The sequence below is a fragment of the Hermetia illucens genome, unplaced genomic scaffold, assembly GCF_905115235.1.
Source record: "Hermetia illucens unplaced genomic scaffold, iHerIll2.2.curated.20191125, whole genome shotgun sequence".
Lineage (NCBI taxonomy): Eukaryota > Metazoa > Arthropoda > Insecta > Diptera > Stratiomyidae > Hermetia > Hermetia illucens.
This window is the reverse complement of record NW_024037034.1, coordinates 546,358-571,345: the sequence shown is the minus strand read 5'-3', so window position 1 is coordinate 571,345 and position 24,988 is coordinate 546,358. Positions and strand designations below refer to the sequence as shown.

The window sequence follows — 24,988 nt, the reverse complement described above, 5'->3', positions numbered from 1 at the left end:
CATAAATGTCCACAATTATATGAGTTGTAGCTTTGATATGCATTATAGTTGTATTTTATATTAGAACCTAGATAATCTATTAGCTCTTTCGGTGGAGGTAAATTTGCAAAACTATCAAAGTATTCCACATATCGATTCTGGTTTTTGTATGCTACCCAATGAGTACCAGAACCCCGCATATTATCCAGATTTACAATATCACATTCGTTTTGCTTTGCAGCTCCCCTCGGTAAATTATTTCGCATGGAAACTCCTCTGAAGTCTGACAAAAATCTGGCGAATCTCTTTAAATCATTCTCATTTAATGCTCTCTTGGGTAGCGTTTTTAAAAGTTTTTTGAAGCAGGATTCAAAAACAACCCTAATCCTTTTCTGTACGGTTTTAAATGCAATCCTCGGCCTAATGTTATCTCCTCCATTTTCTGGTTATGACGCTGTTTTTTTCTAAGGTCTTTTTGGCATTGGTAGCATCGTTAACAGCTTTCGCTACTCCTGCAGCTCCACCTGATAAAGCACCAATAGCAGATAATCCTGCGAAAAGAGGAACTAGAAAAGGTAGAACTCCACCAACTTTAGGAATGGGTATTATTCTTGGAGTCTTGAGAGTCTTCTTCCGTCCCTTTGTAATATTCTTTGCAGCAGCTAAATCCACTTTAATACTCGCTTTCATTGTGTCGGGTTTCTTTCTTCTGACAATCCTCCGGACTTTGGAAACGATTGTTCCAAATTTCGGTTTATTCTTCATTCTCATTCCTAATTTTACTTTAGCTTTCATCATGTTGGTTACAAGTAGTGCGTTACCTCGTTCTGGCAATCCTGCGTCTGCTGATCTGACTCGTTGCCATGCCTTTTCAGTTAATATTTTATCTAACATATGACGATCAGCCGTTTCTTTAAATTTTGAATATCTAATATCATGCTCTTTACAGGCTTGATCCAATAAGTTTATTCCTGGATCACCTCTAGCAAGCCGCTCGCTTAGTTTTGTACCAGGACCATAGTATTGATAACCAGGTAGATGCAGTTCAATTGGAAGTTTATTGATTAGGGTATTAATCACACCTCTTTCTTTCACCGCTTTCCGTGTTGTACTAGTATATTTATTTTTCATTTCATTTCATTTATTTTCTGAATAGTGACTTACAATCAGACAATGGTTACTTAATGCTAGCTTAATAACTGCTAATAGATCTTAACGCTATCAAAACGGGTGACTATTACATCGTTTGGCCAACCCGACCTTCTCTGTAGTTTACTTTACTGTGTATATTCTTATCATATACATCGATCTTGACAATTTTTTTTTTTATAGGACTTAGCATATTCAAACTGCGCCCGCACTAAAGGCGCGAGAAGGTGAAATTTTACTTACTTAACCTAGTTACATATAACTTAACCTAACTTATTTTAACTTAACCTAGCTTAATCTAACATAAATAATTCTTAACTACTATTTACAATGAGCACATTACAATTTCCTGTGCTTATCCTCTATCCACCCCTACCAGGCAAGGAGTTTCAAAAAGGGTTAGGATTTTGGGTCTTAGAGATGAACTCACGATTTGGCAGGGCCTTAAGAATGTGGCCAATGGGGAGGTTTTACCCTGTTGGTAGAGTTGCCGAATTAATGGGTTGGGGTGGTCCTCCGTTCTTTCGAAGAACCTTTCCATTATTGTGAGAACGTGTTCTCGAAGTGGTTTGACTTTGGCTCGCCTATACACTTCGACGTTTTTGCCGATCTTTTTTGTCTTCCAATTCGAAATTGATGAGTTTCAACTGCTATAACTTTCCCATTAATAGTTGGATTTTCATGAAACCTGGCATGTGTATGCACGAGGCTGTCCTCTATGTCGGTGTACACTTTGTACACCTAAATTTATGCCACTCACTGTATGCGTGGGATTTCATAGTTCCCATCTGTCCACCAAATTTCGTTTGGATTGGTTTAGCCGTTTTGGAGAAAAATGCGTGTGATCGACAGACAGACAGAGAGACACTGAATCGATTTTAATAAGGTTTTGTTTTACACAAAACCTTAAAAAAGGGCTAGGCAGAATTAGATTCTTCTTGAATGGAATTTTAATATTTCAATCTAGTGTCAATTATTCTCGTTAATTATGACGTCTGCATCTTATTTGTACGGCTTAGGATGCTGTTAATTATCACGAAATTGATGAGTTTCAACTGCTATAACTTTCCCACTAATAGTTGGATTTTCATGAAACCAGGCATGTGTATGCACGAGGCTGTCCTCTATGTCGGTGCAAAATTTAGTACACTTAGCATGAACTTAAGGGGAGTTGGTAATATACTATTAGTAAATTGTTTGAGCAGATACCGGAATAGGACATCTCTCGAAGATTAGATTTCACATAAGTGTTTTACACAAAATCTTAAAAAGGGCTGCCGATAAGTAGATTCTTCATAAATGCGACTTTAATATTTCACCCGAATGTCAATTATTCCGGGTAATTATGACGTCAGCATCTGATTTGCATGGCTTTGGAACCAGTAAATTCCCACGAAATTGCTAAGTTTGAACTGCTATAACTTTGGCGTTAATTACCTGATTTCCATGAAATTTAGCACATATATACAAAATATTTTCCCCTATGCTGGTACAATTCGGAAGTCCTAGGATGAATCTAAGGGGGGTTTTTCAGTAAATTTCTAAAAAGTAGTAATATACTATTAGTAAGTTTATTTGAGCAGATATCGGAATGGGACATATTTTGAGGCCCAGATTTCATCTAGGCGCACTCTGGTTTTTTTCGGATTTTTGGGTTGAGTAGTTTCCGAAAATGAGTCCTGTCTCACTTCAAATGCGTGCATTTTGACTCCTTACTCACGCACTTTGCAATTTATGCCAAAACTAATGTCAGTTTCCGAAAGTACAAATCGGGACTTCCATTTGGTACCCTACACAGCTATATCCGGTGAAAAAAATTTTTGAATCCCCCTTTTGCATGTATGGGGAGCTCCCCTTTAAACTCCACCTAAATTTATGCCACTCGCAGTATGCGTGGAATTTCATAGTTCCCATCTGTCCACCAAATTTCGTTCGGATCGGTTTCGCCGTTTTGGAGAAAAATGCGCGTGACTGACAGACAGACAGACATACAGACAGGCAGACATTGAATCGATTTTAATAAGGTTTTGGTTTACACAAAAAAGTTAAAAAAGGGCTAGGAAGAATTAGATTCTTCTTGAATGGAATTTTAATATTTCACTCGAATTTCAATTATTCTAGTTAATTATGACGTCAGCATCTTATTTGTATGGCTTAGGATGCTGTTAATTAGCACGAAATTGATGAGATTCAACTGCTATAACTTTCCCACTAATAGTTGGATTTTCATGAAACCTGGCATGTGTATGCACGAGTCTGTCCTCTATGTCGGTGCAAAATTTAGTACACTTAGCATGAACCGAAGGGGAGTTTTTTAATCTATTCCTAAAAGTTGGTAATATACTATTACTAAATTGTTTGAAGAGATACCGGAATAGGACATCTCTCGAAGATTAGATTTCACATAAGTGTTTTACACAAAATCTTAAAAAGGGCTGCAGATAAGTAGATTCTTCATAAATGCGACTTTAACATTTCACCCGAATGTCAATTATTCCGGGTAATTATGACGTCAGCATCTGATTTGCAGGGCTTTGGAAGCAGTAAACTCGCGCGAAATTGCTAAGTTTGAACTGCTATAACTTTGCCGTTAATTACCTGATTTCCATGAAGTTTAGCACATATATACAAAATATTGTCCCCTATGCTGGTACAATTCGGAAGTCCTAGGATGAATCTAAGGGGGGTTTTTCAGTAAATTTCTAAAAAGTAGTAATATACTATTAGTAAGTTTATTTGAGCAGATATCGGAATGGGACATATTTTGAGGCCTAGATTTTATCTAGGCGCACTCTGGTTTTTTTCGGATTTTTGGGTTGAGTAGTTTCCGAAAATGAGTCCTGTCTCACTTCAAATGCGTGCATTTTGACTCCTTACTCACGCACTTTACAATTTATACCAAAACTAATGTCAGTTTCGGAAAGTACAAATCGAGACCTTTCATTTGATACCCTACACAGCTATATCCGGTAAAAAAATTTTTGAATCCCCGCCTTTGCATGTATGGGGAGCCCCCATTTAAGCTCCACCTAAATTTATGCCACTCACTGTATGCGTGGGATTTCATAGTTCCCATATGTGCACCAAATTTCGTTCGGATCGGTTTCGCCGTTTTGGAGAAAAATATGTGTGACCGACAGACAGGCAGACAGACAGACAGACGCTGAATCGATTTTAATAAGGTTTTGTTTTACACAAAACCTTAAACAAGTTGGGAAACCGGAAGCTTCACGCTTCAGGTATAAAAGGTTTTGTGTTTCCCAATGTGAGGAGCATAACGTAGTTCTCCATTGGCTTATAGCATTGACCCGAGATATTTAAATCGCTCAGTTCTGGGCAGCTTACCACCATTGCCAGAACTCAGCGATTTAAATTTCTGGAAGGGCATATTACTGTCATTGAAAGAACTGAGCGATTTAAACATCTCGAGTCAATGCTACCAGCCAATGGAGAACTGCGTAATGAAATGTTTCAAGCATTAACGCCACCTGGATGAAGTGACATTCCACAACTAGTGTTCTTTGTGATCGACGTATCAGCGCACGTCCCAAATCTAAAGTTTACTGTAATGTCGTCCGTCTGTCGCTCTCTATAGTTTGAGTGTTGACTATAAAGGACAATGAACGGCGTCTTGCGGTAACGGGGACGAAGATGTTGCATTGCACTGGTGGCGTGACGCGTTTTGATTACGTCTGAAATGAGAATATCCGCGATCGATATGGGTTTGCATTGATCGTGGAAAACCTGCAAGAGAGGCGTTTTCGATGGTGTGGCCACGTAATTCACGCTAACGAGAATTCAACAACCAGTATTGGTCAGAACATCGAAGTCAATGGTAAGCAACCAAAAGGCCGGCCAAAACAATGGTCGCATGATACACTGGATGGGGATTTGAAGGTCTCGCGATTACACCCTGATCAGGCATTTGATAAAGTAAAATGAAGAAACCGATCACGACGAGCCGACCCCGCTTGTGAACTGAAGGCTGAAGAAAAAGAAGAAAATGTGAGGAGCGGTGTGCCTGGCAGTTCCGTGTCACATAGTTAAAAATTCTATTCGGATCTATTTTTTAGAAAGTAATTTAAATTTGATGGAAACAGTGAACAGTCAATCTCTCTCTGAGTTTAATATTATTAGCAAATGCGAAGAAATTAACCTACATAAGATATAAACACAAAACCTTAAAAAGGGCTGGGGAGAAGTAGATTCTTTATGAATGGAATTTTAATATTTCAATCTAGTGTCAATTATTCTCGTTAATTATGACGTCTGCATCTTATTTGTACGGCTTAGGATGCTGTTAATTATCACGAAATTGATGAGTTTCAACTGCTATAACTTTCCCACTAATAGTTGGATTTTCATGAAACCAGGCATGTGTATGCACGAGGCTGTCCTCTATGTCGGTGCAAAATTTAGTACACTTAGCATGAACTTAAGGGGAGTTTTTTAATCTATTTCTAAAAGTTGGTAATATACTATTAGTAAATGTATTGAGCAGATACCGGAATGGGACGTCTCTCAAAGATTAGATTTCACCTAAGCGTTTTACACAAGACCTTAAAAAGTGCTGGAGATAAATAGATTCTTCATAAATGTGACTTTAATATTCCACGCGAATGTCAATTATTCCGGGTAATTATGACGTCAGCATCTTATTTGCATGGCTTTGGAAGCAGTAAACTCGCGCGAAATTGCTAAGTTTGAACTGCTATAACTTTGGCGTAAATTACCTGATTTCCATGAAATTTAGCACATATATACAAAATATTGTCCCCTATGCTGGTACAATTCGGAAGTCCTAAGATGAATCTAAGGGGGGTTTTTCAGTAAATTTCTAAAAAGTAGTAATATACTATTAGTAAGTTTATTTGAGCAGATATCGGAATGGGACATATGTCATATGGTGAAAAAAATTTTTGAATCCCCCCTTTGCATGTATGGGGAGCTCCCCTTTAAACTCCACCTAAATTTCTCCACTCACTCTATGCGTGGGATTTCATAGTTCCCATCTGTCCACCAAATTTCATTCGGACCGGTTTAGCCGCTTTGGAGAAAAATGCGTGTGACAGAGAGACAGACAGACATTAAATCGATTTTAATATGGTTTTGTTTTACACAAAACCTTAAAAAGGGCTAGGGAGAATTAGATTGTTCTTGAATGGAATTTTAATATTTCACTCGAATTTCAATTATTCTCCTTAATTATGACGTCAGCATCTTATTTGTATGGCTTAGGATCCTGTTAATTAGCACGAAATTGATGAGTTTGAACTGCTATAACTTTCCCACTAATAGTTGGATTTTTATGAAACCTGGCATGTGTATGCACGAGGCTGTCCTCTATGTCGGTGCAAAATTTAGTACACTTAGCATGAACTTAAGGGGGTTTTTTAATCTATTTCTAAAAGTTGGTATTATTATTATTATTCTGTTAAGGGAAAGTCGCACCGCGTCCTTGAAGAACTATTGTGCCCCTTTTACTGGTTATAGTGTACCTGTTGATCATAGTATCTCAAGCAGGCCAGTAACCGTTAGGAACTTTAGTATGTTCCCCACTTCCAGAAGTTTCAACTTTGCATCTGGTATTAAGTGTTCTCCCAGATGTATCGACCTACTTTGCACAAGTGCCGGACACTGTCCGAGGACGTGCATAGAGGTTTCGTCCTCCTCCTCACAGAACCTGCGGGCAGTATCCGTAGATATCCCTAGCTTCCCTAGGTGGTAGTTCAGCCGACAATGACCAGTGAGAATTCCCACTATGATTCGGAGGTTCTTTTTGGTGAGGTTTAAGCAATCCTTTGTGCGCATGGGTTCGTATCCCCCAATAAGCACCCTGGACTGCTCCATCCCTGGTAGGCCCGCCCAATATAGTTCCCTCAACCGTTTCTCTTCGTTCCTTAGATTCATAGCCATGAAACCGTTTCCGATTCCACAGAAGGGTTCTGGCCCGTGTAAAGACGTCCCTGCTCCCTTCTTGGCTAGTTCATCTGCTGCCTCATTGCCTTCCAGCCCAGCATGGCCTGGAACCCAAAGTATCCAGACCTTGTTGGACGAGCCGAGTGTATTCAATCTCTCAAGGCATTCCCATACCAGTTTAGAGTTCACCTGGTTGGACGTAAGTGCCTTGATCGCTGCTTGGCTATCGGTGAGAATAGCTATGTTCTGCCCCCTGTAGTTCCTTTGCAGATTAAAGGAGGCACATTTGTCTATGGCGTAAATTTCCGCCTGGAATATGCTAGTGTACCTGCCCATTGGCTCAAAGTACATTTTCCTTGGACCAATGACACCGGCACCCGCTCCCTCTGCTGTGAGGGATCCGTCAGTGTACCAAGTAATCAGTTGCTGGTTTAAGCCGTATGTCGCAGCCACGCTCTCCCAGTTTGCCTTGTTACTCCAACGTGTTTCAAACTTCTTATCGAAGTGAAACCTCGTTGTCATGTTGTCTCTCGGTATCAGTAATTCGGGATACCGCCTAGAAAGAATATCAATCTTCCTTCGATTCAGGCAGCTCCCCGCCTCACTCATACTACCGGCCATCCTGAATATTGATCTCCTTGCCTGCATCTGTATGTGCAGATGGAGAGGGGTTAATCCCAGAAGGACCTCCAGGGATGCCGTTGGGCATGTCCTCATTGCCCCACTGATACACACGCAAGCCAGCCTTTGGAGCTTATGTAATTCCCTGGCTTGTGTGCTGAGTTGGGTTCTTTCTGCCCAGATTACCGCTCCATAGGTAATCATTGGTCTTACTATTGCAGTATATATCCAAAGTAGTATCTTCGGGCTACAATCCCATTTTTTTCCTGCTATGGATCTGCAAGTCATCAGAGCCCTCGTGGCTTTCCGACAAGTGTTTCCGACATGTGTCTTCCAGAGTAATTTTTGGTCTAGCGTGATTCCCAAGTATTTGACCTCTGTTTCTCGTTTCACCTCCATATCATGTAATGTTATGGCTTTCAGGTGATCCAGCTTACACCTCCTAGTGAATGGTACTATGGTGGTTTTGGTTGGGTTGATCCGCAGTCCCACCTTCCTGCACCAGGCACTAGTAACCCTTAATCCAGTTTGGATTCTATCACATAGAGTATCTTCATATTTGCCCCTACAGATTAGAACAATGTCATCCGCGTAGCCTTGGACTTGTATTCCGGTATTAGTTAACACGTCCAGGAGTTCATCCACTACCATACTCCACATCAGCGACGATAGTACTCCGCCCTGTGGACAGCCTTGAGTGGTGTTCATGGTAATAGAATTTGTACCTGTTTGTACCTCTATTTGTCTGCTTTCTAGAATTGTGCCCATCCAGAGTGCCAGGGTGTTTCCCACTCCTTTGCGGCTCAGGGCATCCTGTATCTCTGTGTGCGATGTGTTGTCGAATGCTCCTTCGATATCCAAAAACGCGCACAGTGCGATTTCTTTTGTTTCTATGGCGTCCCGTAGTACCTCTGTCAGCTGATACAGAGCAGTTTCAGTTGACCTTCCTGGCCGGTAAGCGTGTTGACAGTGATGTAAGGGATTGCGCTTTAGAACGTTAGTTCTAATATAGTTGTCTATGACCTTCTCCACCGTTTTGAGTACGAACGATGCTAGGCAGATTGGTCTGAAAGATTTAGGGTGAAAAGGATCCTTTTTACCCGCCTTCGGAATAAAGACCACTTTTGCCCGTCTCCATGCCCTTGGTATGTAACCCAGTGCTATGCTTCCCCTTACCACCCTCAGAAGAGACTCTAAGATAATTCCTAGGCCTCTGTGGATAAGTGCTGGGAAAATGCCATCTGCTCCGGGAGATTTCATTGGTTGAAAGGTTCCCACTGCCCATCTTAGCCCAGCTTCTGAGCATACCTCTTTTGCTAGTTTCCAGCTCTCTTTCCTTCCCCTTTTATTCGTTGTTGGGGTGTCAGGTAGATTATTGTCACCTGCCGCCGAGGGGTAGGACCCCGGGAAATGAGTTCTGAGAAGCAGGTGTACCCTGTCCTCCTCATTCTCGGTGAATGTCCCATCTTCCTTTTTCAAGCAGACAGAGGATATTCCCCCGTCTTTGGCTACAGCCTTGTACAGCCTGGTTGTTTCTGTGATCTGTTCAATCCCTTCACAGAATTCCCTAAAGCTGTTCCGTTTCGCTTCCCTGATGGCGTTGCTATACGCAGTCAGTGCATTTTTATACCTCCGCCAGTCCCCGGTTCGTTTTGCCCGGTTAAAGAGTTTTCGTACCTCCGTTCTCATTCTGGCTAAGTTCCTGTTCTACCATGGTACATCCCTTGATGACTCGACTGTCTTGGCCGGACAGCTGGCCTCATATGCGTCAATGACGATTGTGTTGAGGTCTTCCACCACCGTTTCTAATTCTAATTCGCTCCTGATGTCACCGCTCCCTTGAAGGTGGGCAATGTTGTTGCTCAGGTGCATTGTGTAGGATTCCCAATCCGTTCTCTTGGGATTCCTTATTATTCTTATCTTCTAATTATCCTGTGATCAGACATTGAGGGTTCATCCGACACCCTCCTGTCTGGTGCTGGTCACAAATGTTGGAGTGTTCCCTACGTTGTATATTTCTAACTTACTGCTAAGAATAAATTCGAGAAGATACTCACCTCTACGATTGGTGTCGCTGCTTCCCCAGACTTCGTGGTGTTCGTTGGCATCGCAGCCGAGAAGAAGTGGTAACGCCCTCTCCTCGCAATACTCCATCAGCTTTGCGACTTGTTCCGGTGGAGCCCGGCTCTCGTCTCCTGGGAAGTATCCCGATGCTACAACTACCTCTCGAGTGCTTCTCCCGGCTTCCAATGAGACTTGGATAGCCACAAGGTCCCCGGTTAAGAACTCTGAAAGACATATGTATTTTAGATTACGTTTGAGAATTATGCAAGCTCTTGGTTTTTCACAAGAGGAGTCCCAAATTACCTGCATGTCTCCTCCTTGCAGACCGCGAATCTGCCCCCGGTACACCCAGGGCTCCTGAGCCAGCACTATTCCAATGTTATCCTTGGAATTTGCCCTTGCAATCACCGCAGATGCAGCTCTCGCATGGTGGAGGTTTATCTGGGCTATCCTAGTGCTGGCCATTGGCTCCGTTATTGTTTGAAGCTCTTCTCCACTGTCGGAGTGTCACCCTCCTCCTCCGACATGGCGCTTTCCTGCGCGTCGCTGTCCACCCCGAGCCCTAGCAGTCCTAGGTCTAGGTCGTCCAGCTTCTGCTCTTCACTGGGCAGCAGGTCTATTTCCCTGGTTGATCCCGTTCTTTCCGCCTCTATGACTTCCGCGAGTTCTTCAGGGACCTCGGTAAGTTTTCCACCCAATGCCTCCTCCGAGGTCTCTTTCCTTGGCTTTTCCTTGTGCACATGCACGGGTATGTTGCCAAATCGGTAGTTGATATGACAACTCCGACGTTTAATTGCCTCTAGGGATCGGTCATCTACCCCGATCGTGAGGAGTTTACCCTTTCCCTCCACCTTGCTTCTGAAGACTCTCCATAGTCGAGTATGGAGATCTTCGTTCTGAGCAATTAGGAGTCTCATAAGATCTTCTGTTACTATTGCCGCGGCCTTTGGGAGAAAAACTGTCACCATGTGGGCTCCTGCTATATCATCTCCAGCACATGTTGACAGTTCCACTCCTTCCCAGCCTGGCAATCTAGGAATTATGGTTCTGACCCATTCTGCGGTACCTTCCGTCGCGCAGTCCACAGTATAAGGCCTGGTCGAAAGCGTATCCCGGTGAACACCAGTTTCGACGTCCAACCCTTGATCATCTGCTTGACGACAAGTTCTTCAATGATTTCCTGTTCCTCCCGAGTGAGTATTTGCTCGGGAAACCTTTTTGGCAGTATGGCCAGTCGAATGCCCTTGACCGCACTAGCATAGCTAATGCCGGGCTTCCTGGCTCCTGCCTTCACTCCTGACCTGCCCGGGTTTTCTCCTCCCGTGGGTTCAGGTCTGGGTTTTTTGGGAGCATTCCCTTCATGCGGGCTGATCTCTGCTGCTCCCCGCTTTCTCGGCTCCGGTAGAGATGGCTTAGGTCTGTCCTGAGCCTTCTTAAGGGCCTCTTCTGGTTTCAGGCCTTCCTTCAGATAGCGCAGGTACCATTTAACCCCGGCGCCACTGAGACCTGTCTCCTTCCTGACGTCTGCTATATTTATCTCAGACGTGCTTTTGCTGGTCCCTGCTCTTTGAGCAGTGGTGTTCGTTGGCTGTAGTCCACGCAGTATACCAATGCTCACCTTGGATCCACTGCTTGACGTCCCAACTTCTCCCTTCTTGGATGTAGTCACCTGGCTTTCAGTAATTCGGAGACGTGCCTCCACCTGATTAATCAGTCTTGGTGCGGTACGGGGCCCCGTTTTTTTTTTCAGTTTTGTACTCATCTGATTCCCACGAGTATGGGGGTTAAGAGGTCCGCCGTGCCATAGCCCCCCGTAGCACGGTAAGATCTAACTTACTCACTGAGGCGACCAGGTATCAGTGAGGCTCCGTTCGAATACAGTCAGTTACCCCCGACTGCAAACTATCCAATGGGCACGGTTCGCATGACACCCTGGATTGGGCGAGGTGTTTTTCGACTCCCCAGTCTAGATCCGTAGCGTTTTGTTAATAGTAGGGTCACCACGTACAGGGTGTAGCTATCACCACTCACTAACGGTCTTGGTAGACGAGAGGCTTGGCCCCTGAAAAGGCACACAGCGTCCCAGAGGAGAGACAACTCATCCTTAGAGAAAGATAGTCTGGCCTCAGGGGGCTATGCTCCGCATCAGTCTATCCTGCAGTACACTGCTTGACCCCTAAAAGTTGGTAATATACTATTAGTAAATTTTTTGAGCAGATACCGGAATGGGACGCCTCTCGAAGATTAGATTTCACATAAGCGTTTTACACAAGACCTTAAAAAGTGCTGCAGATAAATAGATTCTTCATAAATGTGACTTTAATATTCCACGCGAATGTCAATTATTCCGGGTAATTATGACGTCAGCATCTGATTTGCATGGCTTTGGAAGCGGTAAGCTCCCGCGAAATTGCTAAGTTTGAACTGCAATAACTTTGGCGTTAATTACCTGGTTTCCATGAAATTTAGCACATATATACAAAATAATGTCCCCTATGCTGGTACAAAATTCGGAAGTCCTAGGATGAATCTAAGGGGGGTTTCTCAGTAAATTTCTAAAAAGTAGTAATATACTATTAGTAAGTTTATTTGAGCAGATGTCGGAATGGGACATATTTTGAGGCCTAGATTTCATCTAGGCGCACTCTGGTTTTTTTCGGATTTTTAGGTTGGGTAGTTTCCGAAAGCGAGTCCTGGCTCACTTCAAATGCGTGCATTTTGACTCCTTACTCACGCACTTTGCAATTTATGCCAAAACTAATGTCAGTTTCGAAAAGTACAAATCGAGACCTTTCATTTGGTACCTTACACAACTATATCCGGTGAAAAAAATTTTTGAATTCCCCCTTTGCATGTATGGGGAGCCCCCCTTTACACTCCACCTAAATTTATGCCACTCACTGTATGCGTGGGATTTCATAGTTCCCATCTGTGCACCAAATTTCGTTCGGATCGGTTTAGCCGTTTTGGAGAAAAATATGTGTGACAGACAGACAGACAGATATTGAATCGATTTTAATCAGGTTTTGTTTTGCAGAAAGCCTTAAAAAGGGCTAGGGAGAATTAGATTCTTCCTAAATGGAATTTTAATATTTCACTGGGATTTCAATTATTCTCGTTAATTATGACGTCAGCATCTTATTTGTATGGCTTAGGATGCTGTTAATTAGTACGAAATTGATGAGTTTGAACTGCTATAACTTTCCTACTAATACTTGGATTTTCATGAAACCTGACATGTGTATGCACGAGGCTGTCCTCTATGTCGGTGCAAAATTTAGTACACTTAGCATGAACTTAAGGGGAGTTTTTTAATCTATTTCTAAGCGTTGGTAATATACTATTAGTAAATTTTTTGAGCAGATACCGGAATGGGACGTCTCTCGAAGATTAGATTTTATATAAGTATTTTACACAAAACCTTAAAAAGGGCTGCAGATAAATAGATTCTTCATAAATGTGACTTTAATATTCCACGCGAATGTCAATTATTCCGGGTAATTATGACGTCAGCATCTGATTTGAATGGCTTTGGATGCAGTAAATTCTCGCGAAATTGCTAAGTTTGAACTGCTATAACTTTGGCGTTAATTACCTGATTTCCATGAAATTTAGCACATATATACAAAATATTGTCCCCTATGCTGGTACAATTCGGAAGTCCTAGGATGAATCTAAGGGGGGTTTTTCAGTAAATTTCTAAAAAGTAGTAATATACTATTAGTAAGTTTATTTGAGCAGATAACGGAATGGGACATATTTTGAGGCCTAGATTTCATCTAGGCGCACTCTGGTTTTTTTCGGATTTTTGGGTTGAGTAGTTTCCGAAAATGAGTCCTGTCTCACTTCAAATGTGTGCATTTTGTCTCCTTACTCACGCACTTTGCAATTTATGCCAAAACTAATGTCAGTTTCGGAAAGTACAAATCCAGACCTTTCATTTGATACCCTACACAACTATATCCGGTGAAAAAAATTTTTGAATTCCCCTTTGCATGTATGGGGAGCCCCCCTTTAAACTCCACCTAAATTTATGCCACTCACTCTATGCGTGGGATTTCATAGTTCCCATCTGTCCACCAAATTTCGTTCGGACCGGTTTAGCCGTTTTCGAGAAAAATGCGTGTGACAGACAAACAGACAGACATTGAACCGATTTTTTTTGTTTTACATAAAACCTTAAACAAGTTAGGAAACCGGAAGCTTGACGCTTCAGGTATAAAAGGTTTTGTGTTTTCCAATGTGAGGAGCATAACGTAGTTCTCCATTGGCTTATAGCATTGACCCGAGATATTTAAATCGCTCAGTTCTGGGCAGCTTACCACCATTGCCAGAACTCAGCGATTTAAATTTCTGAAAGGGCATATTACTGCCATTGAAAGAACTGAGCGATTTAAATATCTCGAGTCAATGCTACCAGTCAATGGAGAACTGCGTAATGAAATGTTTCAAGCATTAACGCCACCTGGATGAAGTGACATTCCACAACTAGTGTTCTTTGTGATCGACGTATCAGCGCACGTCCCAAATCTAAAATTTACTGTAATGTCGTCCGTCTGTCGCTCTCTATAGTTTGAGTGTTGACTATAAAGGACAATGAACGGCGTCTTGCGGTAACGGGGACGAAGATGTTGCATTGCACTGGTGGCGTGACACGTTTTGATTACGTCTAAAATGAGAATATCCGCGATCGATATGGGTTTGCATTGATCGTGAGTAGTATAAATATGTATGTTCTAATCCACTTTCATATAAAAATCTTGCGGTTTTGAGACGGCATGTATGTTCGAATCCAGTTTCATATGAAAATGTTGTGGTTAGGGGCGGCCGGTTTGGCGCGTGCCGGGGGCGACTTTTAGGGAAGCGTAGTTCGTAGGGCGTCGTCCGCGGGGGTTCGGGGAGCCTCGTTCCGGGCCGGGGCGGGGCGGGTCGGGGCGGGGCGGCGTGCGTTTTTGTTGTTGTTGGATGTCATGTGCGTATTGCTTGGGTGATGGGGAATTGCTTATCAGGTTGACGTATTTGGGAGTGAATATTAGACCGTGGGTGAATATGTAGTAAGTTTGAAAATGATGGTTTTTTTTTTTGTAGATTTTATTTACTTGGCTGATTTTGTTGTTGTTGTGATAAGAGGTGATCGTTTGAGCGCCATGTGCTAATTGTTTGGATGACAAATTAATATAAATAGTGGAATTTGTGAAAAGATTTTGTTATAAGTGAAAAGTTGCCGTAGGAGATGGATTCGATTAACGAATTATTGGGCTCCAAGCCGCTCATTTATATTAAAACGTGAGAGTTGGAAGTGGGAAAGCGGTACCACATCACTGGAGGCGAGAGAATGGAAACACGGTAAGTTAGAATTTAAAATTAAACTTTGCTTCTGCTAACAAGTTCTTTTTTTCATTGCTTTTTCTATAGATATGGACAGACTATCGTCGTGGATTTGGAGGGTACTATGCGGCTATTTTTACCATCGCGCTATAGTAAATGTAGCGATAATGTGTTGGACGACTTCAATACAGGGAAGTTGTCCTTGAGTTGCAGCGGTGCGGCCAATTCCAAAAACTTGGAATTCCATCTTCATATATAATAATAAACCATGAAAATGTAGATTTAGATGTGAACATTTATTATTATTATTCACAGAAAAATTACTTACAATAAAGAAAAAAACAAAATTTATTATTATTTACAATGAAAACTTCTTTTTACTACATTTGATTATTATTTTGAGTTATAAATTTTTTCAGAAGGAATGCGTTTTGTAGCGCGCAACATCCGCTGTGGGCATTACAGCGTAACATGTCGGGATAATTTTGTTTCAGTGATTTTAGATTCGGACAGCTGTGATCCTCCACATTGGATACTAGTGCAATATTTCCCAGCAAATCATCCAGCCATTTTTTCTTCTCTGTTCCTTTGACGTAGATGGTTGTATTTTTCATGTTTAAAAGTAAATATTCTTTCACTTCCCAAAATGTTGTTAGTCCACCTTCCCATTTCAATCCATGATGATTTTCGTATACCCAGTGTGCCTGAGATTGCAGCTCTCTTGATAGTGTTGAAAAACTGAAAGGAGGTTTCAGTATAAAGTGTCGATGAAAATTTTCGTTTACATTTACGACAGCTAACTCTTTGATGATGAAAGTATTGTTGCATCCTCTAAATCCTTGCATATCGATAACGAAAATCGTCGTCATGGTGATGAAATGGTGTAGTTTGCTTGCGTGCAGAATGTAAACGTGATACTGAATTAACATTTATAGTTTCCATAGTTTTTATACAAGTTTTTGAACTGAAGAAGTAAGTGGGTTGTACTCTATCACACGATCATGTAGGAGCAAGCAGTAAGCTGTTGTTAAGGCAGGCACATCTACAGATGTTTTCATGTCTAACCTTATGTCCACTGAGCCAGATTTCATGGATTCATTTTGACGTGAACAATCAATTACTATAATTGGTGCAGATTCCTTATATTCGCTTCGTGAAAGTAGTGGCTGAGGTTGTACACCGTAATAAGATTGTTGAAAATTGCAGTACATATCATAGAGAAGAGCGAATCGATCACGGGAAAATTTAATATTCATATCGTCATAAGGATACGATTCGGAGTTTAAATGTATTTTGATATTTGTTAAATCACAGTGATCAAATTTGCTGGCATCTTTGTCTTTGAGATTTTTTCGATTTGTCTGTAAAGCTAAAATAACATATCGAGGTTTTTCGAGTTGACCTGTGGTTTTCACATTCCACACATGATCTGTTGTTGTGGGTAGAACCGGATATTCGTACAGTTCCCAATTTCGAAAGCTTATTTGAATCGGATGTCCCGATTCAATATATTTCAACATTGACAATTTTTCAGCGCCATCGGGATTAACATGGGGCACCTTCCACTGTAGTTTAAAAATTTTGATGTGTACATTATCAGTGGATGAAATAAATGCATTTTCATCGCTTCTTGTGCGAACCAAAATTAGCTCGTGTTTAGCGTTTACAATAATTTTCTTGTAGTCCTCGGCAAATCCCAAAAGTTTTCTTAGCGGAATAGAAAAGTTGAAGTAACCACTTGACGGTGTGATAGATTCGTTCGGTGACCAAGCGGCATTATAAAGCATTTTACTTTCGTTTTCATTAAGTGATACATAATTTTTTAAGGTCGATGTTATTCCCACATTTTTGTTTCGATCGATTTCTACTCCATTCAATTCATATCTTATCTCATCAAATAGGAAAGCTACGCTATTATTCGTCAATTTAGCTAGTGCTGATATTGTTCCATCTGTTTTAGTTAAGGCGCCTTCAATGTAAATGAAACTCTGACTCGGCAAAATACACAAATCCTGTTGTTGTATGGGTATTCGGATTTCATCACTGGAGTTGTATGATGATAAGAATGGAGAGTAGCTATGGTATTCGATTTTTGATATACTATTATCAAAACTGATTTTACGTGTAACGTTCAGGATATCGCTCATTATTTTTGTTTCAATTTGAATCCCAATAACTTTAGATACTGTTTATTTTGCAATGTTAATCGCGGTCTAGCTCGTTCGATTTTTCTGATTGAACTGGTTCTATCTACATTATCGGGCAGGTATTTATCATCGTTATATAGCAGCATCCTGAGGCTTCAAATGAAGTCTAATCGTTATTGTTTCCCCTTTGAAGTTTATTATATCTCCGTTTTGATCAATCAGCTTAAGAGTTAGCGTGCTTATTCGTTTAAGGCTTACCGGTAAATAAATGACGTTACTAGGAACCTCCACTATTTTATAACCTCGTCCTACTTCAGGTGAGAATTCATGGATTGTGTGTGAGGGAATATTATTGATGTAAGAATTTCCAACTATGTTACACTCAATCCGTATTACGTTCACTTTACTTATACTCACAGGTAGATCAGAAGTATGTTTTTCATTGATTTTCAATTCTCGTTTAGCGAATCCCAACAATTGACCAACGGACCTTTCTTCATTGAAGTAAATTGGAGCATTTGACTTTATTTCACTTTTGAGTGTATTATTATTAGCCTGTATTAAAAGAATTATTTTGTCATTGATCTTCGCTAATTCTTTATACAGATAGTTGGCAATATCATCAATTTCGTACGATCCAATGGGTATTTCTATAATGTGCTTCCCAATGTGAAATAAATTATTTTTTTCATCCACGTTAGGTATAGAATTATATGTTTGAAAATCAACAAGTCCGCATACGTAACCACCTTGTAAATCGATTGGTGGAAAATATTCAGTTGTAAGAATGGATGAATTTCCACTTGGAGTTAATGTAAGTGCCATGGCAGCATATAAAACAATGATTGATTTTCAGTTTTAAAAGTATTTATATATATATATATTTACAAAAGATTGTACAAAAATTTCAAACATAAATGTCCACAGTTATATGAGTCGTAGCTTTGATATGCATTGTAGTTGTATTTTATATTAGAACCTAGATAATCTATTAGCTCTTTCGGTGGAGGTAAATTTCCAAAACTATCAAAGTATTCCACATATCGATTCTGTTTTTTGTATGCTACCCAATGAGTACCAGAACCCTGCATATTATCCAGATTTACAATACCACATTCGTTTTGCTTTGCAGCTCCCCTCGGTAAATTATTTCGCATGAAAACTCCTCTGAAGTTTGACAAGAATCTGGCGAATCTCTTTAAATCATTCTCATTTAATGCTCTCTTGGGTAGCGTTTTTAAAAGTTTTTTGAAGCAGGATTCAAAAACAACCCTAATCCTTTTCTGTACGGTTTTAAATGCAATCCTCGGCCTAATGTTATCTCCTCCATTTTTTGGTTATGACGCTGTTTTTCTTCTAAGGTCTTTTTGGCATTGGTAGCATCATTAACAGCTTTCGCTATTCCCGCAGCTCCACCTGATAAAGCACCAATAGCAGATAATCCTGCGAAAAGAGGAACTAGAAAAGGTAGAACTCCACCAACTTTAGGAATGGGTATTATCCTTGGAGTCTTGAGAGTCTTCTTCCGTCCCTTTGTTATATTCTTTGCAGCAGCTAAGGCTACTTTAATACTCGCTTTCATTGTGTCGGGTTTCTTTCTTTTGACAATCCTTCGGACTTTGGAAACAATTGTTCCAAATTTCGGTTTATTCTTCATTCCCATTCCTAATTTTACTTTAGCTTTCATCATGTTGGTTACAAGTAGTGCGTTAGCTCGTTCTGACAATCCTGCGTCTGCTGATCTGACTCGTTGCCATGCCTTTTCAGCTAATATTTTATCTAATATATGACGATCAGCCGTTTCTTTAAATTTTGAATATCCAATATCATGCTCTTTACAGGCTTGATCCAATAAGTTTATTCCTGGATCACCTCTAGCAAGCCGCTCGCTTAGTTTTGTACCAGGACCATAGTATTGATAACCAGGTAGATGCAGTTCAATTGGAAGTTTATTGATTAGGGTATTAATCACACCTCTTCCTTTCACCGCTTTTCGTGTTGTACTAGTATATTTATTTTTATGATCGATCATTTTATAGTGACCGTTCTCTTTGCGTCTATGTATGCGTATAATCCTGCTCGGTTCAACAACTCTCGCAGACTATAACACTTTTTGCAACAACGTAATTACTTTCAGTCTGGTTGTTTAGTTGCACTGATAATGCGGCTTATACAACAACAACAAAGGTTGGTGGTGGAAAACACTGACATTACAAATGAAAGCTGTATAGCTAAACACAGCAATTTATTGCCTAATAATATTCGGGGTATTATTACGGGTCCTTCTAACTGCGGCAAAACTAACGTTATGCTTTCTCTATTGAAGCACCCAAATGGTATAAAATTTGAAAATATTTACATCTACTCGAAATCATTACATCAACCTAAATATGAACATTTGAAGCAGGCTGTTAAAGCTATTTCCGGATTGGGCTTCTATACATTCTCAAATAATAGTGAAGTGATTTCGCCTGAAGAAGCCAAATCTGACTCTGTTTTCATTTTCGATGATATTGCCAGCGAGAAACAAGAGAATATTCGATCATATTTCTGTATGGGACGACATCATAATAATGATAGCTTTTATCTGTGTCAAACATATACAAGAATACCGAAACACCTTATTCGAGATAACGCAAATTTTTTGATTATATTCAAACAGGATGATATGAATTTAAGACACATTTACAATGATCACGTAAACACCGACATGACTTTCGAGCAGTTTAGAACCATTTGTGCTGAATGTTGGAATGATAAATATGGATTCTGTGTAATTGATAAAGACAGTTCTTTAGAGAAGGGTCGATATCGAAAGGGATTCGATATATTCATAATACTATAAAAGCAAATCCTCAGTATGGAAAGAACCCCGCATCTATTAAAAGCATCATTACCAACTTAGCAGTCTAGGAGCAGTTCAAAGCAGTTCAAAGCAGTTCAAAGCAGTTCAGAAGCAGTTCAAAAGCAGTTCAGAAGCAGTTCAGAAGCATCAGTTCAAAGCAGTTCAGGAGCAGTTCAAAGCAGTTAAAATCAGTTCAGGAACAGTTAAAATCAGTTCAGGAACAGTTCAAAGCAGTTCAAAGGATCAGTTTGATGCAGCTCAATAGCTGTTCAATACAGTTCGATAACAGTTCAATACGGTTTGAGTGCAGCAACAGTGAGGACAGTTCCAAACAATTCAAAAAAGAAACAAAGCGATTTAGGTGCTGCAAAAATCAGTTCAAAATCAAACTAAAACCTATTGAAAGAATATTTCAAAACATTTTAGATATATTTCGAAATTTGACCAATTGCATCCGTTGCTGATTCCATAAACAATGAAAAGAACAAAGCTTGACAAACAGTTGCTCAGAGATATTGTAAAGACAACCGATTCAATAAGGAAAAAATATCAACAGCTGAAAGCTAACAAAGCCGGAACAGAGATTCAGTTGGAAGAAACATTTAAGCCCATCACGGAACCCCTCAAAGAATTTGTTAAGAAAGCTAAAGTATTGCAGGAACAAGACATAAAAAAACAAGAGTTTAAAGAAGAGTCTTCATCAGCTCGTATTAAATGTAAAGATGAGGAATTAAAGAGAGATCGTGTCTATGAAGAAAATGAACACATTTTTGAAACTCCTAAGTCTTCTACAAAAGCTGTTCGCCAATATGTTGCCACTCCGGAAGGGCAAGAATATCTGGGAGAATACCTGAAGCAAAATCATTTTTCAGATGTTGCTAGGCAATATCTAGATATCTATGTAAATCAACCATCTGTAATTGACAGTATTTATGGGGTATATAGGGATGGCAATGATGGAAATCAGTGGAAAATAGGAAATTCAGATTTCGCAATCGATGATAATCATATAATTGTAGATGAAAAATCTTACATTGGAAGTCGGGGTTTATATGAACTGCTTTTTATGAAGTATCCAGATGAAACAATATATTCCGACGATGATTTAGAGAATTATAAAAGTATTCTTCTACACTCTAATGCCCACAGGCGTTCTTATGACAGTAGCAGTCAAGTCAATGGAAATCGAAGCTTTAAATATACAAGAATAATTTCTAAATTGTTAAATAGAAAAGAAGGAAAAGGGTTAACACGAACCCCTAATATTAAATGCAAAAACCCTAATTTAATGGAAACGTCTAACAAACAAATTGACTATATATATTGGGATGATCCCAATGAACTAGTAAGTCGATTGCGGTTACTCATTGCGTCACAGCAAGCCGGTCACAATAATCATAACAATGAAATTATATCAATCATTGAAGAATTGAAAGAATCACAAATAATAGAATAAACACGCAGCTCACATCATTTATTAAATGGGTGTTGATAAATTTGGTCGATTTTCAAACGATACTGGAGGAGGAAAACGTGGTTTGCAAGGACTTCAAGGACCCCCAGGTCCTCAAGGTCCTCAAGGCCCTATAGGTCAGCAGGGGCCCTCGGGTCCCCGAGGTCCAGAAGGAAAACCTGGTAAGGATGGTCTACAAGGTTTGCATGGTGCGGGATTTAATAAAACGGAAAGCGGTGATTACAACATCAAATTCAAACAACTCAAGAATCTTGGAGAACCCGTTGAGGATGCTGATGCTTCTACAAAGAACTACGTTGATATTAACATTGAGAAACTCAAAGAATATATAGACAGACAAATTCAACTTGAAATCGACGAACTTACAAAACTATGATGATGATGATGACAGTTCAAAGTCATACCTTAAAAACAACAAATACAACTATCAATCATATTACGAAATTCAGTTCATTCTAAAATGAGCAAACGGCAAGTAGTCAACGAATTACATAGGTCAGCTCGAAAAAAATTTAACCGACGATCAGTCATAATTAAAGGTTTGGATGACTTGTGGCAGGCCGATTTAGTTGAAATGGGAGCATATGTTAGCGACAATACGGGGTTCCGTTTCCTTCTTACGATCATCGACACGTTTTCCAAGTTTGCGTGGACGGCTTCCATCAAAACAAAAACGGGTAAAGAAGTTGCTATAGCAATTGAACAGATTCTCCAACGAGGACGCATTCCTGAAAACCTACAAACAGACGACGGAAAAGAATTCTACAACAAACATTTTAAAAATGTTATGACAAAATATCAAATAAACCATTATTCCACGTATAGTCCACTTAAGGCATCAATTGTTGAACGATTCAATCGTACCCTAAAGAATATGATGTGGAAAGAGTATAGTATGAATGGAAACTACAAGTGGATCAATCAAGTCGATGATATAGTTGACGCCTACAATAACAAGTCGGAATACCGGAAGCTCGTGCTTCGGGTATAAAGGTTTTGTGTTCATCTTATCAACGCACATTTTTCTACCCGTATACAGCTACAAAATTACGAGACATACGTACATATTACAGCCGTAGATGTTACGCTCCCCCTAAACAAACAAACTGCCTATTTTCGAATACTGTACACATATATGCACGTATATAAATTGATCCTACCCATATTTCCGATTTACTTCTTATATCTATTTGAATTAGGCTCTACCCGCAAAGTTCATTAGCATGCATATACTAAATACCTACATACAAACATGTCTGGTTGGAGTAATTGATATATGCAAATGACTAAAAAACTGAAACAAAATAATTCTTTGCGACGCCATCCTTAAGAACTCATTTCGTTGTGGTATTGACGAATTGATATGTAATGATGACGTCATTCAGGTTAGGTGTAGAGTGCATGAAATTCACGAAACATGGTAAAGTTTTACCCCCTATAACTTTGTTAATAATAGTTGGATTTTCTTGAAATTTGACCAAATTATGCACTATATTCTTCACTATACCCATGCCAAATTTTGTGCTTCTGGGATGAACATAAGGGGGGTGTCGGGTAAATTTCTAAAATGTGGAAATATGCTATTATTAACTTTATTTGTACAGATATCGGCACCGGATATATTTTGAGGCCTAGATTTCGTAGAGATGCACTATTGAGATTTTTTTCAGATTTTTCGGTTGGATAGGTTCTGAGAACGAGACCTGTTACACTTTTTGTGGGTCATATTTTGAGCCCTCACTCCCCTATGTTTCACGCCATATCAAATATTGAGCCAGTTTCGAAAAGTACTAATTGAGACCTTTCATTTGATACCCCACATGGCCACATTTTATAAAAAAAAATTTTGCACCCTCCTTTCACATGTATGGGGAGCCCCCCTTAAACTTAACACCAAATGGCGTCAGTCGCTGCATGTAAAGGGAACGGCAGATTACATACTCCTACCAATTTTCGTGATAATCGGTTCAGCCGTTTCCGAATAAATCGGGTGTGACAGACAGACAGACAGACAGACAGACAGACGGACAGACAGACAGACAGACAGACAGACAGACAGACAGACGGACAGACAGACATCGAATCGATTCTAATAAGGTTTTGTTTCACACAAAACCTTAATAAAAACACCGAACAATTAAAATGGCTCCGTCTGCTGTGAATAGTTCCAATGAAAAATTACTCCTGTCTACCGTATACAACAACATTAAGGTGATGGGTCCATTTAAATATAATGTGGGTGATCATGTTCGAATCAGCAAATACAAGCATGTATTTGAAAAGGGCTACACACCCAATTGGACCACGGAAATTTTCAAGATTCGCGAAATTCGTATTACCAATCCCGTTACATATCTATTAGAAGATTACGAAGGAAATAAAATTGAAGGTGGTTTTTATGAGCCTGAACTATTGAAAGCTGAGCATCCGTCAATTTATCTTGTGGAAAAAATATTGGAAAGGAATGGTAACCAAGCGTTTGTGAAGTGGCTAGAGTTCTCAACGAAACACAATTCCTGGATAAATACCAAGGATATGATATATTAAGGTTCACAATGAAACACTGTAATTTTGATTGAAGAATAAAACTTATTTATTAGTTAATCTTTTGTAAAACTGAAGAAGGTTTTTCATTTCATTTATTCTCCTACGAACACTATAACATTCACAAGTGTCTGGTCCGCATTTTGCATCGTCATATGTCCACGGGCAGCTCACGTAATGTTTTCCAAATTGGCTGACTTTCTGCGACATTTCAGCGTATGGTTTCAAAAACGTATAGCTGCTTATAAATTGGTTAAAGTGCTCCGTAAGAATTAGCAATCTGTTGGTACAAAAAAATTGTTTCAACTTCTCAATAGAACGTTGAAGGTCGTCGTCCACATCGTTGTTGTTTTTATTCGTCGTCGTCATTTTTTTAATTCGTTGTGCACAGGTTCGCGGTTCAAGCAATACTCATAGAATAGGTTTGCTTCATTTTCTTCAAGTCCAGAAATTCTATATTGCTCCTATAGTCTGGATCTGCCTGTTTTATATACTCAACCTCGCCATTACTGAGTATTCTTTCGGTTTCGAACTCATGGTATTCATAACATGCGATTTTCAGTGAGCGCATGGAATAGTTGCTATCATATGTACATCGAACTGTTAAAATTTTGTCATCATCGAACTCTAATTTATAGTGCCTGCAAAAAATATTTTCGCTCTCGATAATTCCAGCTATTTCCATTTCCTTCTTAATCAAAGCTTGCCGAAATCCTTCTACTGCTTCATCGACTGTAACAATCTTCTAGACGGTTCTGTTGTTGTTGTTGACATCGACGTCAGCCATGATGATGATGAAATAGCAACATCGGCATCATTTTGAAACGACGTGTTCGTTTCTGTTGAAACTGTACTAACAGTCATAAGTCGAAAAGATAATGTCACTTGCGCTGTATTGTTATCAGGTAGCACGAGATT

The 24,988-nt window shown here is 39.9% G+C and overlaps 3 protein-coding genes across 3 annotated transcripts; 2 read left to right on the top strand and 1 right to left on the bottom strand.

Annotated features, from left to right (window-relative positions):
- Positions 1–16,007: 16,007 nt before the first annotated feature.
- Positions 16,008–17,341, bottom strand: LOC119661075. The gene has a single exon (XM_038070271.1). The coding sequence runs from the start codon at positions 17,205–17,207 to the stop codon at positions 16,008–16,010; it is 1,200 nt and encodes a 399-aa protein (XP_037926199.1). The 5' UTR covers positions 17,208–17,341.
- Positions 17,342–21,533: 4,192 nt separating this feature from the next.
- Positions 21,534–21,902, top strand: LOC119661074 (short-chain collagen C4-like). The gene has a single exon (XM_038070270.1). The coding sequence runs from the start codon at positions 21,534–21,536 to the stop codon at positions 21,900–21,902; it is 369 nt and encodes a 122-aa protein (XP_037926198.1).
- A 1,766-nt stretch (positions 21,903–23,668) lies between these two features.
- LOC119661072 lies at positions 23,669–24,073 on the top strand. The gene has a single exon (XM_038070269.1). It carries the CDS (start codon positions 23,669–23,671, stop codon positions 24,071–24,073), a length of 405 nt encoding a protein of 134 aa, XP_037926197.1.
- The last annotated feature ends 915 nt before the right edge of the window (positions 24,074–24,988 follow it).

What these genes read in the sequence shown, in the direction of transcription:
- LOC119661075 (XM_038070271.1), bottom strand. Translation starts at nt 17,207, where the DNA reads ATGAGCGATATCCTGAACGTTACACGTAAAATCAGTTTTGATAATAGT.
- LOC119661074 (XM_038070270.1), top strand. Translation starts at nt 21,534, where the DNA reads ATGGGTGTTGATAAATTTGGTCGATTTTCAAACGATACTGGAGGAGGA.
- LOC119661072 (XM_038070269.1), top strand. Translation starts at nt 23,669, where the DNA reads ATGGCTCCGTCTGCTGTGAATAGTTCCAATGAAAAATTACTCCTGTCT.